This window comes from Gorilla gorilla, chromosome 4 (assembly GCF_029281585.2).
Source record: "Gorilla gorilla gorilla isolate KB3781 chromosome 4, NHGRI_mGorGor1-v2.1_pri, whole genome shotgun sequence".
NCBI classification, from domain to species: Eukaryota; Metazoa; Chordata; class Mammalia; order Primates; family Hominidae; genus Gorilla; species Gorilla gorilla.
The window spans coordinates 155,728,394-155,746,701 of NC_073228.2; the positions used below are offsets into that span (position 1 = coordinate 155,728,394).

General features: G+C 42.5%; 1 protein-coding gene across 2 annotated transcripts in view; it reads right to left on the bottom strand.

Annotated features, from left to right (window-relative positions):
• The window catches only part of GLRA1 (glycine receptor alpha 1), a 108,583-nt gene that overhangs the window by 56,489 nt on the left and 33,786 nt on the right, over positions 1 to 18,308 (bottom strand). For both annotated transcript variants that reach the window (XM_004042856.5, XM_004042857.5), the window contains exons 2-3: positions 13,177 to 13,304; positions 7,577 to 7,644 (exon numbers count right to left, since the gene is read on the bottom strand). In XM_004042856.5, coding sequence (XP_004042904.1) covers positions 7,577 to 7,644; positions 13,177 to 13,304 — 196 coding nt within the window. The remainder of the gene's footprint in view (positions 1 to 7,576; positions 7,645 to 13,176; positions 13,305 to 18,308) is intronic.

The window sequence follows — 18,308 nt, forward strand, 5'->3', positions numbered from 1 at the left end:
CTCTTGCATCAGCGTGACCTGCATATGATACATGGAGTCAAAAGAGATCATTTTGGATCTTTAAGACTTGACTGTCCTACTGGATTTCAGACTCGCATGGGGCCTGGAGCCCCTTTGTTTTGGCCAATGTCTCCCATTAGAATGGCTGTATTTATCCAATACCTGTACCCCCATTGTATCTAGGAAGTAACTAACTTGCTTTTTTTTTTTCAGATTTTATTTTATTTATTTACGTATTTTTTTAAGACAGAGTCTCACTCTGTTGCCCAGGCTGGAGTGCAGTGGCACCATCTTGGCTCACTGCAACTTCCGCCTTCTGCGTTCAAGCAATTCTGCAGCCTCAGCCTCCAAGTAGCTGGGACTACAGGCTTGCACTAAGTCTGGATAATTTTTGTATTTGTAGTAGAGATGAGGTTTCACCATATTGGCTAGCCTGGTCTTGAACTCCTGACCTAAAGTGATCCGCCCACCTCGGCCTCCCAAAGTGTTGGGATTACAGGCATGAACCACTGTGCCTGGCCAGCTAACTTGCTTTTGATTTTACAGGCTCATAGGTGGAAGGGACTTGCCTTGTCTTGGAAGAGACTATGGACTGTGGACTTTTGAATTAGTGCTGAAAGGAGTTAAGCCTTTAGGGGACTGTTGGGAAGGCATGATTGGTTTCGAAATGTGAGGACATGAGATTTGGGAGGGGCCAGGAGCAGAATGATATGATTTGGCTGTGTCCCCACTGAAATCTCATCTTGAATTTCCGTGTGTTATGGGAGGGACCTGGTGGGAGGTAATTGAATCGTTGGGGGCAGGTCTTTCCCAAGCTGTTCTTGTGATAGTGAGTAAGTCTCACGAGATCTGATGTTTACTATAAGGGAGAGTTTTCCTGCACAAGCTCTCTCTTTGCCTGCTGCCATCCACGTAAGATGTGACTTGCTCTTCCTTGCCTTCCACCATGATTGTAAGACTTCCCTAGCCATGTAGAACTGTAAGTCCATTTAAACCTTTTCTTTTGTAAATTGCCCAGTCTTGGGTATGTCTTTATTAGCAATGTGAAAATGGACTAATGCAAAGTCTTTGCTTTGGCTGACTAGTTAGTAGTAAATAATCTTTTATATTTCTATACCATTTACCAAAGACTTGCATACCTATTACTCTGTGTGATCCTATACACCATTCTTAGGGCCAGGTACCTGGGGGAACTGTATCTCAGAAGTATTAATGGTGGCAGAGTGAGAACTCAAACCCTGGTCTCCTGACTCCTGGTTCAGATCTCTGTCCATTGCCCCTTAACGTCAAATAAGGCCAAACTTGTGGACTGTAGTTGCATAGGCTGTCATCAATCAGCAGGGGTCCTGGCCACAGTGCACCTGTCTTGTGCCAAGCTAGCCTGCCCCTTGGCAAGAGAGGCTGGAACACATGTTCTAATAATGGAAATACTGGGATTCATGCCCAAAGGATGTCAACACACACACTGTCTCTCTCTCTCTCACTTTGTCTCTCTCTCTTGTGCTTATATACAGTTCTACACAAATTCCAGCAATATACAAGTCCCTTAATGTGCACACATGTATAGTCATACCCCCACACTGGTACATTTAAATACTCTTTTACTTATTCACTTGTATTCATATGCACACACATTCACATTCATGTGCACATGCATGTACACACATGTAAACATGCCTACTCAAATGCGGATACATACTTAAATATCTCTTTATATATTCACAAATATCCACATACAAATACCCAAAGAAAAAATACACTCCATGCACATTCGTTCTTAAGTAGTTTCACATCTCCTACATGTATGCAAACTCACAGATACATGTGTATTCATATGTACAGATTTCCACATGTACAAATATAAACACAGAAATACACATACTTATATCCATACCTATAGATCATACACATTTCTCTTTGAAGTTACATGTCTACACATGTTCAAATTAGCTTCACATATACACATGCCTATGTATGCCACTGCACAATTCCACGATCCCTCAGTATATACCTCCACATACATACTACACAGATCCATAGATGCTCCAGTGCACACACTTACACACATGTGTCCAGACAAGCTAGAGGTTTTCATCTGAGTTTTAGCTCTTTGTAGAATACCAGAGGGGCTGCTCTAGATCAGGATTCCCTTTCGTCTTTTCCTTTGTACGTTTCTTTCTTTTTGTTTTTCCTTTTTTTTTTTTTTTGAGACAGAGCCTCACCCTGTTGCCCAGGCTTGAGTGCAGTGGCATGATCACAGCTCACTGCAGCCTTGACCTCCTAAGGCTCAGGTGATCTTCCTGCCTCAGCCCCTGCTCCAGGAGTAGCTGGAACTACAAGCATGTGCCACCATGCCCTGCAATTTTTTTTTTTTTTTTAAGTAGAGACAGGATTTCACCATTTGCCCAGGCTGGTCTTGAACTCCCGGGCTCAAGCAATCTGCCCACCTTGGCCTCCCGAAGTGCTGGGATTACAGGTATAAGCCACTGCATGTGGCCTCCCTTGTACATTTCTGTTTCAACTTTTACCTTCCTCTTGCTGCACAGACTCAAAGAGAGTCCTGGAAAAGGTCAGATAAAGGACAGGCAGTCTCAGCCCTCTCCTTTTCAGGACTGGATAGAGACCCCTGTTGCTTTGCTGGCTGCCTCTCTGCTCTCAGGTCTGTCAGCTCCGGTGAATAAAGCCAGGTCCTGGGAGGTAGGCAGTTAGGCCTGGGGACTCCAGCTGTTTATAGAGCTGCTATGCACTCCTGCTTTTTCTGGAGAACAAACACAGCCTGGAAAGTTTCTGAAACCCAGACTATGTCCATATTACCTTGGACCCATGGTGCACAACTAGCTGTTTGTGTGGTTGGAGAGGCAGAACCCAGGCTGGAAGTCAGGGAGCCTGGGCTGACTATGCCACTAATTAGCTGCGTGTGTGCATCCATGGGCAAGTGCAATCCTCTCTATGGCCTCCAGTTTCTATGTCTGTTCAAGCTGAAGTTCCCTTTTGCTCTAATTCTCTGTGATGAAAGGAGACAAGGAAGGGCTGGGTAGTCCCAAACATTCAGGAATTAAATGTCTACATTTGGCTTAGGAGACCACGCACTGAGTTCAAGTTCTACCCTTGCTAGTTATTAGCTGTGTGTCCTTAGGAAAATAACCTAATTTTCTGATCCTCAGCTTTCTCATCTGTAAACTGGAGATAAACTTTCCCACTTTATGGGGGTTGTTATCAAGCCTAAATTAGGTGATAGATACAGAAGTGCTCTGTTCACTGCCTGGTATGTAGTAGCATATAATAAGTTCTTCAAGAATAAGTTGCTTTTCTTGTTATTATACTAATAGCAGTTTCCCAAAGCCACTTTGAGTGACAAGAAAAGAGGCTTGAATGGGAGAGTCGTCCAAAAGTTTTGGTAGGTGGAATCCAGAGGGAAAAGAAGCTGAAGGGAGGGGAACCTTTGAGCACTGCAGAGAGCATCAGACCTGTGTTTCTACCACACCTATTTCTTGCTGTGTGACCTTGCTCAAGTGACCTTACCATTCTAACCACCAGATTCTCTCTCCAGAAAATAGAGAGCCAGACTAGGCAATTTCTTAAGTTTTTTTTTTTTTTTTAGATCTGAGACATTTTTCCCCTATATCATCTGTAAACACACAAATAATTAAGTTAAACACACAAATAATTAAGAAGCCAGTGAGGAAAAAATCATAGTACATAAGTCTTCATTTAACATCATTGACAGGTTATTGGGAACAGACTTTAAGTGAAATGGCATACAGCAGTTTATCAAATAATGTTGTTTTGTTATAATGTTGATGAGAAATAAAATTGGTTGTGTTGTAGTCATTCTGTTGAAAGTTACAGGTTCTAAGAACCTATTGGTGATGTTAAGTGAGATCTAGTAAGATATATTATGAGATATATATAAGAAATACTATATTATGAAATGTGCATGCTTGGAAATAGCACCCCCTGCCCTACTTTGGATTAATTTTAATAAATAGGGAGAAAACTATGTCATTTGTGGTCTACCCTCAAGGCAGTACATCATAACTGATCCTTCATTTCCTGTTGGAAGATTATTTCTTTCTACTCCAGGAGACCATCTCCTCTGGGGTCCTTTGTTATCTCCATTATCATTACTTACTATTTTCTCTTGAGGGGAGCTGGGCATGGCATGATATTGGGTTGGATTTCCACTTTTGATGCACTTAGACTGTTGCTTACGTGTACTTTGTAGGTCCTGGTCCTCCAATTTTTTTAGTCTGTGCTCTTTGGAGTTATAGCAGTGTGGCACAGAACAAACATTTATCTATAGGTTATGAGAACTGGATCTTAATCCTTGCACAGTCACCAAGTAGCTTTGTGATATGATCTGTACAAACCTCCGTTTCCTCAGCTGTAAACTGGGGAACATAGCATGCCTACTTTACAGAGTGGTTGTAAGAATACACACGTGGTGAAGAAATCACGTGAGAGCGTGAATGTGAAAATGTGCTGAAAATGATAAATGGCATGTAACAATAGCTGGCATCATTGCAACTGCCCTTTGTGTCAGGTACTGTGCTTTGCATTTTCCATGCTTTATCTCTTAATACTCACAGCAGGCCACAAGGTGGATGCTACTGGCATCCCTATTTTTAACAGATGAGAAAGCCAACTTAAATACCTTGGCCAAGATCACAGAGCTGAGCCTCAAATTCTGTCTGGGCTTTGAAGACTGTGTCTAATTACTCTGCTACACTGTTTCTGTAGAAAGCAAAATGCAGCAGAAGTGAAGTCTGGAAAGGTCAGAAGATGTGGGGTGGGAAATGGGGGGTGAGGGTTGTGGAGGTGGGAGTGGAGAGGAGAGGAGGAATAAACCAAGGCTCAGAGAAGTCTAAGGATTGCTCAAGTTTACACAGCAAATCATCAATGATAATGTTGGGGCTGCAGTGTCAAGAGTCTCCATCATCATCACCATCATAAAAAATGCTTGGTGAACATTTGCAAAGCATGGACAATGATAAACATTTTTCTAGGCTGGGCGCAGTGGCTCACGTCTGTAATCCCAACACTTTGGGAGGCCGAGGTGGGTGGATCACATGAGGCCAGGAGTTCGAGACCAGCCTGGCTGACATGGCGAAACCCCATCTCTATCAAAAACACAAAAATTAGCTGGGCCTGGTGGTGCATGTCTGTAATCTCAGCTACTTGGGAGGCTGAGGCACAAGAATTGCTTGAACCCAGGAGGTGGAGGTTGCAGTGAGCCGAGATCGTGCCACTGCACTCCAGCCTGGGCAACAGGGCGAAACTCTGTCTCAAAACAAAACAAAACAAAACAAAAAAACCCATTTTTTCTCTACACACTTCACATAATAACTTAATGATATCAGTATGTTAATTACCATTGGGATTTTACAGATGAAGAAACTGAGGCTTAAAGATGTGAAGCAAATAAGCTCCTCGTAGACAGAGTGAGCTCAGTGTATGTGACTCCAGAGCTGGGCTTTTAATCACCACGGGAAGTAAGGCTATATCTTTCTTTTTTAGGAATCTGTATGAAGGAATTAGGTCTCTGTTTGGTCATTATCAGGAAACGAGTGCTGATATGTGCACCTGTCCTCAAATAACCAGGTCCTTTACAGAACCAGGTGGTCCACTCCCTGACTTGGCTTGATAACCATTTACCATTGAGGAAAAAGAGTGGAAGTGTCAACACTCACTGTACAGATTATGATTAATACAAATGTCAATATGCTTCTGATCTCAGAGGAGGGGAAGAAAAGCAGAGGGGCTCATTAAGAGTGCTTGTAAGACATCCATTCAAAGGTGAAAAAAACTTGGCTATTTATTTGACCTGGATATCCAGTGAAAAGCGCCCATGTTTGTTCCTAGCTAACAAGTGGGACCATCTCCATTTGGAGATAAGAGGCCTGTTACTTTAGGGAGTTTCACCAGTTGTCCTTTGAATGTGGGAACAGTCTTCATGACCATATCAAGACAGGCCACCTCACCTACTGAACTCAGTGATTTTTGCCAGCCTGGGACTGAAAGGTTGGATGTAATCTCCATCAATGCTTAGGACCAAATACTGGTTTTAATTGATAAGCAATATAATTGATTTGGTTTATTTATTTAAAAAACTGTTGAGTATCTGTTATTGAATCACTGTGCTAGCTGCTGGGGTTCCCACAGGAAATGAGACAAGATACCAGCCCCCAAGGAACTTACAGTATAGTGACGGGACACATAAGCAGGTTGGTACAGTGGTAATTGTAAGTGGCAAGTGCTGTTGTGGAAACTGTAAAATGTGTCATGAGAATGGACAGAAGGGACCCATCCCAGCCTTGGGTGAAGGGCACACGTGAACTCACACACATGTACGCGCATGTTACAGTGGGGAGGCTTTCTATGGAAACAATTCTAAGCTGAGTCTTAAAGGAGAATAGGAATTGGCAAGGGAAAGGAGGCTGGAGTGGGTGCTCTGGGCAGTGGCCTAGCAGCCATCACCAGAAGCCTGTAAAGCAGAGAGCGAGAGACAACCTGGCTGGAGAGCTGTAAGCAATCGGTGCAGCTAGAGTATGCAGTGGGAGAGGGAGGAGATGAAGCAGGGTGAATCACAGGGAGACTCCTCAGCTTTGCGAAAGAATTTGGGTTTAATGCTGAGGGTGATGGGGAGCCATAGGATGGGTTTAAATTGGAGCAGTGACGTGGTTAGATTTGTGTTTTGGAAAGGCTAGTGTGGGATAAAGTAGACTGGAAGGCGGCAAGTTGGAAGCCAGCGAGAACCCTTTGCAGTCATGTAAGCAAGCCACGATGGAAGCCTGAACTAGATTAGGGGCGTGTGGATGTTCCGAAATGGATAGGTTAGAGTTAACTTTAGGCTGCCCTGATTATTTTTTTTCACAAGCTAGATCACTTCCTTAACATAAGTGCAATTGATTTTTCTGTTGAAAAAACAAAAACAAAAAGTCTGAGAAAAGTTTTAAAATATCATTACACTTATTCATAATTACTAATGTAATATTCACCCCTTGCAGAAATTTGAAAAATATATAAATACTGTAGGAAGAAAATAAAAATTATTCATAACTTTTTAATTCAGAGATAATCATTGTTACAGTTTTGGTATTTTTTTTCCTAGGCATTTCTTCTAGTGTAATAGATTTATTCTAAACTTTTTTACTGTGAAAAGTTTTAAATGTATTCAACAGTAGAGGAAATATACAATTAACCCAATATACCCATTTCAGCTTGTATAACCAGCAGTCTTCTGCCATTCTGCAGTTGAATGTTAAACTTAAAAACAGGTCTTCACATTTTCTTTTACTCTAAAAATTTGACTTGTTGTATAATTTTCTTTTTGTAATCCTGGGTGTTTGGCAGGTGCTTGCCCTGCTAGGTCTTTGGCCATTTTCAGATATTATGTATTCACTCAAAACATTTAATGTGACAGAAAAGACATCTGAGCCTCATGGTATACCACTGGAGACTTGAGAAAAACCCAGCTGATTCCCCACCTCCTTGGTGGAGACCAATGCAGAGGATAAATATTTCATGGAGAGATATCCCCAGCAGGAACTAACAGCTTGTGTTTTGACTTACTCACCATGGTTGTCTCAGCAATGGAACCAAAGCTGTTGATGAAAATGTTGCAGCTCACGTTCACTGGGGGGCCTGCCAATCAAGAGAGATTCCTGCTTAGCCCCAAGGCCATGGAAGAACCCACAGGGTAGGACTCATTCCCAGAACACTGACTTCTGGAATGGATCGCCTTTGGTGGAGGAGATCCTTGCTTGCTCTCCACCCCACCCCCAAGCACCTGGGATTCCCAGCCACCATTTAACATCTCTATGCCAGATTTCCTGGTCCCCAAGTGAGCACCAGGTACAGAACAGCAGAGGCTGAGCTGAGATGTACTTTCATTAACACAGAATGATTCATCATCCGCCATATGGTTGAAATTCCTTCCCCAAGTCCCATTGGCTGCCTTTCAGCCACAAATTAGTGGCTGAAATATATTTATGTCTACAACATTTGGAGGCCATCTTGGGAATTACAAGGAACAGCAAGCTCCTTGCCTTCAACTTATGAACCAAGAATGATTGTCTGAAAGGCATTGATGGGAATTACCAGCTGAGGAATCCAGAAGGAACCTCAGGGGAAGTCCACAGACTTTGTTAAATACTTTCTGAGCAAGTCTTTTGAATCCTACTGCAAAGCGTAGGAAAGAAATGGAGGATTATTCACTGCTTTGCTGTCTCATTGCTAGAGGAGATGTTGTCTCATTGAAGCCCAATCTCTTCACTTTATAGTATTAATTATAGCAGTTGCCATTTACTAAACATTACAGGGGTTACTGCTGTGCTGAGAGTATTATTAACATCATTTCATTTCATCATTTCAACAACTCCAGGAGAAGGTATGGTTATTACCTTCATTTTACAGGAGAGAAAACAGAGGCTCAGAGAAGCTATTTGTTCATGCCTACATAACTAGTAAATGGGTGAGTCAGAGTTTGAGTTCAGATTTTTCTAACTCCAAGGGTGCTCATCTTAATGGCTATTCTGTAGGAAACAGGTTTAGAGGAAGGAAGGGGCATGCTCATGATCACACAGACAGTGGCAGAGTCTAGAATTTTCAGCACTGGGTTTCCAAATAAGCTGACAAAAAGGGCTGACATAAAATAACCAAAGAGAAATGCAAGACCATGGGTAAGAGTGGTAAAAGCAGCAGGAGTCCAGGTGAGAGAAGTTCTGGAGAATAAGGCACGAAAGACCTCAGAAAGGTGGTGACCTGGAGATGACTTCGAAGGTGAATAGGACTTGGATAAATGGTCACAGCCCTTCACATAAAGATTGTAATTTGCAATTTGTGATTTGCTTTTCAGGTCCACTTTCTTGATTCCCATGAGGTACTGAGGTAGACAGGGCAGAATTCTTGTTCCTACTTGACAAAGGTAGCACCAAGAGTTTTAGTAACTCACCTAGGCTCATTCAACTAACGAGTGGTAGAACCAGGACTTGAACCAAAGTTTTCTGATTGCGGAAAGAAGAAAGTAGATATGTCCTTATGCCGTCTGGCACCCATTGCATTCTGTCCCTCTTGAAAAAGTAGCCCAAGCATTTTGCTCAAACTAAGCTAGGATCAGAGGTCTTGGCATATAGGAGGGGACTCAGTCTTGGGATGAAAATCTAGGTTTTTCCTTCAAGGGATTATCAGGATTTCTGGGTTTTGGACATAACTCCAGCACTCACTGGTTGTTTGACCTCGGCCATGCCTTTTCTCTGTCCTGGGCCTCAATTTCCTCATCAATCTGGAGAGAGAGTAGCTCTTGATCTAGGCAGTCATTCTCAGCTTCAGTGGTTTGGAATTCCTTTATGGAAGCTATCCATTTACATTTCAGGGTTGTAAGATTTTAGGGCTGGAAGGTTTCTTAAAGGTCACCTCATCAATTTCTTCCCAAACTGAAGTGCAGACAGGGTTATCTGCAGAAGAATCATCTGGGAACCTGTTAAACTACAGATTCTTTGGCCCAACCCCACACTAAGTAAAACCAAATCTCTGGAGGTTAGCCCAAGAGTCTAGTGTTCAGACAGCTACCTGGGTGAGTCTCATGCACAGCCAGGTTTGGGGACCACTGCTGTAGACCAGCTACCCATTCAAGGCTGAGTGCCTGAATACTTCCAGCAGTGGGAAACTCATTTTGTCTTAAGCAGCCCTTTCCATAGTTGGATAGCTCTGTCTGCTAAATTTTTTTGTCCTTGTGTTGAGTGGAAGTCTGCCTCCTTGTCACTTCCACCTAAATAAAGGTCAGGTGGAAAAAACTTGAATGGTCAGGATTTTTCTCCTTTATTTAGACTCAGACCCAGGTTTTTTTTGTTGTTGCCTCATGCCATTAAGATACCCCACGGAGTTACTGCCTATGCCTTGAAATCATGTGCACAGAGTTCCCACCCAGTCCCTGCAAGTGTCTGGCACTGTGACTCCCATATAAATTAGTTTCTGATTTATGTGTGCGAGAGGACACTGGCCAAAAGGATCCTATGGGAAGGTGCGGTTCATTGAAATAAATCTGAAATTAAATTATCTTTGAGAAAATTACAATTCAGCTGCCTTTGGCAGCAGGATAATGTATATATTTCATTAAATATTAAAGTTTAATTTTGCTTTTTTGTATGTATTTGCATTGGGCTGTGCCCCTGATCCTAGGAGCCATTATAATACACAAAGTCATAAAGAAGACACAGAATAACAGAGCTGGAATGGCCTAGTCCTGCTGGATCATTTTACGGATGCAGAAACAGAGGCTGAGATACAGTAAGTGACTCATTTGGGGTCATGCCTGTCAGGTAAGTAGAGGGAGGACTGGAATGCTGTTTTAGTGCCCTTTACTTCTACCTCACAGTTTCTTTGCCATTGTACTCTGCAGACTGTGTTTGCCATTCCTGGCTACCTGTGTTTTCACGAGGGTCAGGAGCAGGGAAAATTTCTAGCACCTAAGGCAGCTGCTGAGTGATGGATCCCTCCGTAGTGTTTTTAAACAATGCAGACCTCTTTCTATCATGTTGGAGTCATAGGGGCCCTGATCCTCAATGGCCTTTTCAGGAGCTCTATGGTTTGTATGGGGTTTTAGGGAATCTGATTTGTGTCGGTGGAAGCAGGAAAGGCATCAAAGGGCTCAGGGGAAGAAAATCCTCTCAGCAATTTTTCAGGCCTCAGCACAAAGGAGGGCAGAGAAAACTTCTCAGCTCCTGCGGTGGGGCTCCAGGAAGCTGCACCTCATTCTCAGTCAGGTGGGGGTCGAGGGAGTTAAGGCTAGTGCAGGGTTGGGACGGGCCTAAAAGATGAACTAGTTCTGTAGATATTGGGCCCAAGTGTTCCGAGTAAGCTTCTCAGAGTGGGAAGGTTGGACGGACCTTGATTCAGTGGTCAGGATAAAATTTTATTTCTTAAAAATGCCCACTGCTGAGTAAGTAAATAAATAAATGAACAAATAAATAAGTGAATCACTATTATTAGACAAAGAATTAAGTTAGAGTAACTGGGTTAAAGTCTCTGGTTTTGACAGCATGACTTGAAAAAGTCACTTAACTGCTCTAAGCCCTAGCATATTTGTGGGGTCATTTATTTATTTATTCATTCATTTATGAGGGTTTACTGGGGCTTTTCTGTGTGTCAAGTACAGTGGTATGCACAAAGAATAACTAACACATAAACCCTGGATGCACCCACATTCAACAAACGAATGAGTTAGTTCCTCGTTTCTCAGAGCAAGACCATGGCCCCTCCACTCAGGATGGAGTTCTGAGAGAGCCCACCAGGGGGCGTGGTGGACTGGAATTCCTAAAAGCAGAGAGGGACAGAGGATGCAACCTGGTTGCCAAGGGCCCTAACCAGTTCCTGGAAGTGTTTGATTTGGCCAACAGTGTTTTTAAAAGAGGTGATTTAGTTGTCAATTTGCAAGATTTCAGATAAAACCTCAGACTTAAGTCTTGTCTTGGAAGGCCTGGCTGAACAGGGTCTGCATTCCTGCCTGACAGCCATCAACAAGAGCTGAGAAGTGGCTGCCCTTAGATAAGCCCTATGTTCTCTGGTTTTATTTTCTTATCTCCACCCTGCTTCATTCATATACTATAGTTGTCTTGCCCCTCTAGGTATTAGAGATTGTGACCCTGGTGAAGGCTTGAGCTGAGTGTGCTGGGACAGCAACCTTGTTATTGACTTACCTATCCTGGGGGTTATGTTAACAATGCTGGAAGCTATGGCCTCAGGAACAAGGTGCAGGGGAAGTGAAGGAGCCTCGAGGTAAATGGGGGAGAGTGGGCCCAAACAGAGACCTGGGTGCATCTCTCAGAACATTTTCTATTTGCAGAGCTGTGTGGAGCAAGCACTCTGAGAAAGGGACTTGAGAGCAGGGGGCAAAGTGAGCAAATATTAGGAAGCTGTTACCAGCTGTCACATGCCTTGTTTAGTCTTGAACTTGAGCCAAAGGAACAGTGAGGAAGGGCACCTGAAATCAAGGCTTGTCTAGGAGGCTGGCTGCAGGTCCTTGGAATAAGATTTTTGCAAGGGTGCTGGGAGGAAGGTCAGAGTGCATAGGCTCCCAAGGAGGTCCTTAAGACTGCACCTGCAGGGCTCTGCTTGGCAGTTTGAGATGGCTGCAACCTCCTGAGGCATCAGTAAACAAAGGGAACTAGTCTCTTGGTTATAGACACTAAGTTCCCATAGGGTTATGAGAGGTAAAAGAACCTTTTCAAGTCATCTGGAGTAGAGTTTGTAAATTGGCAACCCACAGGGCATATGTGGGTCACAAACATGTTTTATTTGAATTTACGTGTTTTAGGAATTAGGAAGTCTCACATAGATCTCGGTATCTGGCTCTTCTTGGAATACTTGATGCTCTGGAAACATGGGGCCTACATTTCTGCAGGGCAACTACAGGCTGGGGCTAAGAAGAGGCTGCCCCTGTAGAGGAGCCTGTACCTCTATTTCTTCATAGTCTCTACCACTCCCTATTGTCTTACTCTTGGTTTGCCTCGCTGATTTAAGTTATCTACCCAACCCTGGTAGGCATTTGAAATTATGACTCTGATTTAGACCAAAAATTTTCAAAATTATTTGTTAGCCCATGGGAAACTTTCAGCTGAAGAATTTTAGTTGGGAGCCCATTATTGAAAATAAAAGTGGAGCTGTTTGGGGAGGAGCAGGGTGGGCTTGCTCATCATGCCCTCTGCTTCTCCTTTGGGGGCACCTGCTGAAAGCCTGAAAGCTCCGTGAAGCATATGTTTAAAAGCTGCGAAAGTTGCCAAGCCCATTACTGCACAGATGAAGAAACTGAGGCCCAAAGAAAGGGAGAGACTCATCATCTAAGCTCAGAGAGTAAGTTTGTGCCTGAGCCCAAACTTGAACCCATTTCTCCACGTTCCATGTTTATCCTTCTTCCCATCATACAAGAAGTAGCAAATAGTTTTTAATTCACTTTTGGACTCCTGGAAACCAGAGGTGCTGTTAAATTGAATCCTCTGAGGCTTTGTCTGGGCTTGGTGGGAGAGAAGACTGAATTGATTAAGAATGTCTGCCTTGGGTGGAGGAAAGAGTCATGGGATTGACACTGCATATTTACCATCTGCGTGCATTACCATGCTGCTTGCTGCTTTAATCTGGGAAAGCATTTCCCTGTGGGTCTGGAAGGAATATTTTCTCTACCTTTAAAATTGGGCCTGATCCTGGCATCATATCCGGAGGTTCTCCCCATTAGCTTATCCAGGAAATCCGAGGGTGACATAGGCTTGGGTGCGGAGCGAGCAGCTTCAGCCTCCTTAGAAGCAGCAAGGCTAAGGAGGAAGAGAGGAAAGCAAAAGGTTAATGATGGCTCTTTCTCATGCTGTGATCAGATCCCAGCCTTGTCCAACCTCTGTAGAACCACAAGAGTGTTCTTAGCTGGAGTAATATGGGTAATATGGGTCCTTAATGAGGTAAGGCCCAGGTTAAATTGTTTACCCAGCCCAAATATCAGCCGGCATGGGATCCTGGCAGGCAGCCAAGTGTCTGATTGATGCTGAGAAGTCACGGACATTTTTAAGGCTTCATCTCTGGGATTTTGAGTAATCACACTTGGCAGCTGGGTGTCCCTGGGAGAGAAGATTGGAGGGTTAGTCTTTTGGTAGACCTAACCTTGTGTTGGGCAACTGCACTCTCATAGGTCCATGGAGCCACACGGACAGAAAGGATGTTAGAGATAAAATAATTTGCCATTTCCTCAAGGTTTATTTTCAGAATCAGAGTCACAGTATTTTAAAAAGTTGCTAAAGTCAGATGCATTCTGGAACACAAATTTTATCAGGCATTTTTACCTCAAGTCTCCTCAGAAGCTTTGACAAGCTTATATGCTCGTACTTATGGGATCACTGTCTCAAGAAACATATACTTCACAAAATCTCACTTGGGAAATTGAGGCCCAGTTAGCAGAAGGGACTGACATAGGACCCGGAGTAAATCAGTAGTAGCTTATTTCACTGTATCGAGAGTTAGGTGATTAGAAGTCAAACTGGGATGCATTACACTGTTTCTGTCACCCCTCTCCCACCCCACACCCATTCAACAAAGTGGCTTTAAGGCCCCATTCACACCACAGTATGAATTACTCATGTATTAAGAACATGACCTTCCCTCTGCCCAACTTTCTTTTTCTTTCTTTCTTTCTTTCTTTCTTTCTTTCTTTCTTTCTTTCTTTCTTTCTTCTTTCTTTCAATTTTAGTTCTGGGATACATGTGCAGAATGTGCAGATTTGTTACATAGGTATACATGTGCCATGGTGGTTTGCTGCACCTATCAACTTGTCATCTAGGTTTTTTTTTTTTTTTGAAGTATATAATGCATTGTTATTTTTTTTATTTTTTTTTTATTATACTTTAAGTTTTAGGGTACATGTGCACATTGTGCAGGTTAGTTACATATGTATACATGTGCCATTCTGGTGTGCTGCACCCACTAACTCATCATCTAGCATTAGGTATATCTCCCAATGCTATCCCTCCCCCCTCCCCCCACCCCACAACAGTCCCCAGAGTGTGATATTCCCCTTCCTGTGTCCATGTGATCTCATTGTTCAATTCCCACCTATGAGTGAGAATATGCGGTGTTTGGTTTTTTGTTCTTGGGATAGTTTACTGAGAGTGATGGTTTCCAATTTCATCCATGTCCCTACAAAGGACATGAACTCATCATTTTTTATGGCTGCATAGTATTCCATGGTGTATATGTGCCACATTTTCTTTTTTTTTTTTTTTTTTTTTGAGACGGAGTCTCGCTCTGTCGCCCAGGCTGGAGTGCAGTGGTGCAATCTCGGCTCACTGCAAGCTCCGCCTCCCGGGTTCACGCCATTCTCCTGCCTCAGCCTCCCGAGTAGCTGGGACTACAGGCGCCCGCCACTGCGCCTGGCTAATTTTTTGTATTTTTAGTAGAGATGGGGTTTCACCGTGGTCTCGATCTCCTGACCTCGTGATCCGCCCACCTTGGCCTCCCAAAGTGCTGGGATTACAGGCATGAGCCACCGCGCCCGGCCTATGTGCCACATTTTCTTAATCCAGTCTATCATTGTTGGACATTTGGGTTGGTTCCAAGTCTTTGCTATTGTGAATAATGCCGCAATAAACATACGTGTGCATGTGTCTTTATAGCAGCATGATTTATAGTCCTTTGGGTATATACCCAGTAATGGGATGGCTGGGTCAAATGGTATTTCTAGTTCTAGATCCCTGAGGAATCGCCACACTGACTTCCACAATGGTTGAACTAGTTTACAGTCCCACCAACAGTGTAAAAGTGTTCCTATTTCTCCACATCCTCTCCAGCACCTGTTGTTTCCTGACTTTTTAATGATTGCCATTCTAACTGGTGTGAGATGGTATCTCACAGTGGTTTTGATTTGCATTTCTCTGATGGCCAGTGACGATGAGCATTTTTTCATGTGTTTTTTGGCTGCATAAATGTCTTCTTTTGAGAAGTGTCTGTTCATGTCCTTCGCCCACTTTTTGATGGGGTTGTTTGTTTTTTTCTTGTAAATTTGTTTGAGTTCATTGTAGATTCTGGATATTAGCCCTTTGTCAGATGAGTAGGTTGCAAAAATTTTCTCCCATGTTGTAGGTTGCCTGTTCACTCTGATGGTAGTTTCTTTTGCTGTGCAGAAGCTCTTTAGTTTAATTAGATCCCATTTGTCAATTTTGTCTTTTGTTGCCATTGCTTTTGGTGTTTTGGACATGAAGTCCTTGCCCATGCCTATGTCCTGAATGGTAATGCCTAGGTTTTCTTCTAGGGTTTTTATGGTTTTAGGTCTAACGTTTAAATCTTTAATCCATCTTGAATTGATTTTTGTATAAGGTGCAAGGAAGGGATCCAGTTTCAGCTTTCTACATATGTCTAGCCAGTTTTCCCAGCACCATTTATTAAATAGGGAATCCTTTCCCCATTTCTTGTTTTTGTCAGGTTTGTCAAAGATCAGATAGTTGTAGGTATGCGGCGTTATTTCTGAGGGCTCTGTTCTGTTCCATTGATCTATATCTCTGTTTTGGTACCAGTACCATGCTGTTTTGGTTACTGTAGCCTTGTAGTATAGTTTGAAGTCAGGTAGTGTGATGCCTCCAGCTTTGTTCTTCTGGCTTAGGATTGACTTGGCGATGCGGGCTCTTTTTTGGTTCCATATGAACTTTAAAGTAGTTTTTTCCAATTCTGTGAAGAAAGTCATTGGTAGCTTGATGGGGATGGCATTGAATCTGTAAATGACCTTGGGCAGTATGGCCATTTTCACGATATTGATTCTTCCTACCCATGAGCATGGAATGTTCTTCCATTTGTTTGTATCCTCTTTTATTTCCTTGAGCAGTGGTTTGTAGTTCTCCTTGAAGAGGTCCTTCACATCCCTTGTAAGTTGGATTCCTAGGTATTTTATCCTCTTTGAAGCAATTGTGAATGGGAGTTCACTCATGATTTGGCTCTCTGTTTGTCTGTTGTTGGTGTATAAGAATGCTTGTGATTTTTGTACATTGATTTTGTATCCTGAGACTTTGCTGAAGTTGCTTATCAGCTTAAGGAGATTTTGGGCTGAGACAATGGGGTTTTCTAGATAAACAATCATGTCGTCTGCAAACAGGGACAATTTGACTTCCTCTTTTCCTAATTGAATACCCTTTATTTCCTTCTCCTGCCTGATTGCCCTGGCCAGAACTTCCAACACTATGTTGAATAGGAGTGGTGAGAGAGGGCATCCCTGTCTTGTGCCAGTTTTCAAAGGGAATGCTTCCAGTTTTTGCCCATTCAGTATGATATTGGCTGTGGGTTTGTCATAGATAGCTCTTATTATTTTGAAATACGTCCCATCAATACCTAATTTATTGAGAGTTTTTAGCATGAAGGGTTGTTGAATTTTGTCAAAGGCTTTTTCTGCATCTATTGAGATAATCATGTGGTTTTTGTCTTTGGCTCTGTTTATATGCTGGATTACATTTATTGATTTGTGTATATTGAACCAGCCTTGCATCCCAGGGATGAAGCCCACTTGATCATGGTGGATAAGCTTTTTGATGTGCTGCTGGATTCGGTTTGCCAGTATTTTATTGAGGATTTTTGCATCAATGTTCATCAAGGATATTGGTCTAAAATTCTCTTTTTTTGTTGTGTCTCTGCCCGGCTTTGGTATCAGAATGATGCTGGCCTCATAAAATGAGTTAGGGAGGATTCCCTCTTTTTCTATTGATTGGAATAGTTTCAGAAGGAATGGTACCACTTCCTCCTTGTACCTCTGGTAGAATTCAGCTGTGAATCCATCTGGTCCTGGACTCTTTTTGGTTGGTAAACTATTGATTATTGCCACAATTTCAGCTCCTGTTATTGGTCTATTCAGAGATTCAACTTCTTCCTGGTTTAGTCTTGGGAGAGTGTATGTGTCGAGGAATGTATCCATTTCTTCTAGATTTTCTAGTTTATTTGCGTAGAGGTGTTTGTAATATTCTCTGACGGTAGTTTGTATTTCTGTGGGATCAGTGGTGATATCCCCTTTATCATTTTTTATTGTGTCTATTTGATTCTTCTCTCTCTTTTTCTTTATTAGTCTTGCTAGCGGTCTATCAATTTTGTTGATCCTTTCAAAAAACCAGCTCCTGGATTCATTAATTTTTTGAAGGGTTTTTTGTGTCTCTATTTCCTTCAGTTCTGCTCTGATTTTAGTTATTTCTTGCCTTCTGCTAGCTTTTGAATGTGTTTGCTCTTGCTTTTCTAGTTCTTTTAATTGTGATGTTAGGGTGTCAATTTTGGATCTTTCCTGCTTTCTCTTGTGGGCATTTAGTGCTATAAATTTCCCTCTACACACTGCTTTGAATGCATCCCAGAGATTCTGGTATGTTGTGTCTTTGTTCTCGTTGGTTTCAAAGAACATCTTTATTTCTGCCTTCATTTCGTTATGTACCCAGTAGTCATTCAGGAGCAGGTTGTTCAGTTTCCATGTAGTTTAGTGGTTCTGAGTGAGACTTTTAATCCTGAGTTCTAGTTTGATTGCACTGTGGTCTGAGAGATAGTTTGTTATAATTTCTGTTCTTTTACATTTGCTGAGGAGAGCTTTACTTCCAACTATGTGGTCAATTTTGGAATAGGTGTGGTGTGGTGCTGAAAAAAATGTATATTCTGTTGATTTGGGGTGGAGAGTTCTGTAGATGTCTATTAGGTCCGCTTGGTGCAGAGCTGAGTTCAATTCCTGGGTATCCTTGTTGACTTTCTGTCTCGTTGATCTGTCTAATGTTGACAGTGGGGTGTTAAAGTCTCCCATTATTAATGTGTGGGAGTCTAAG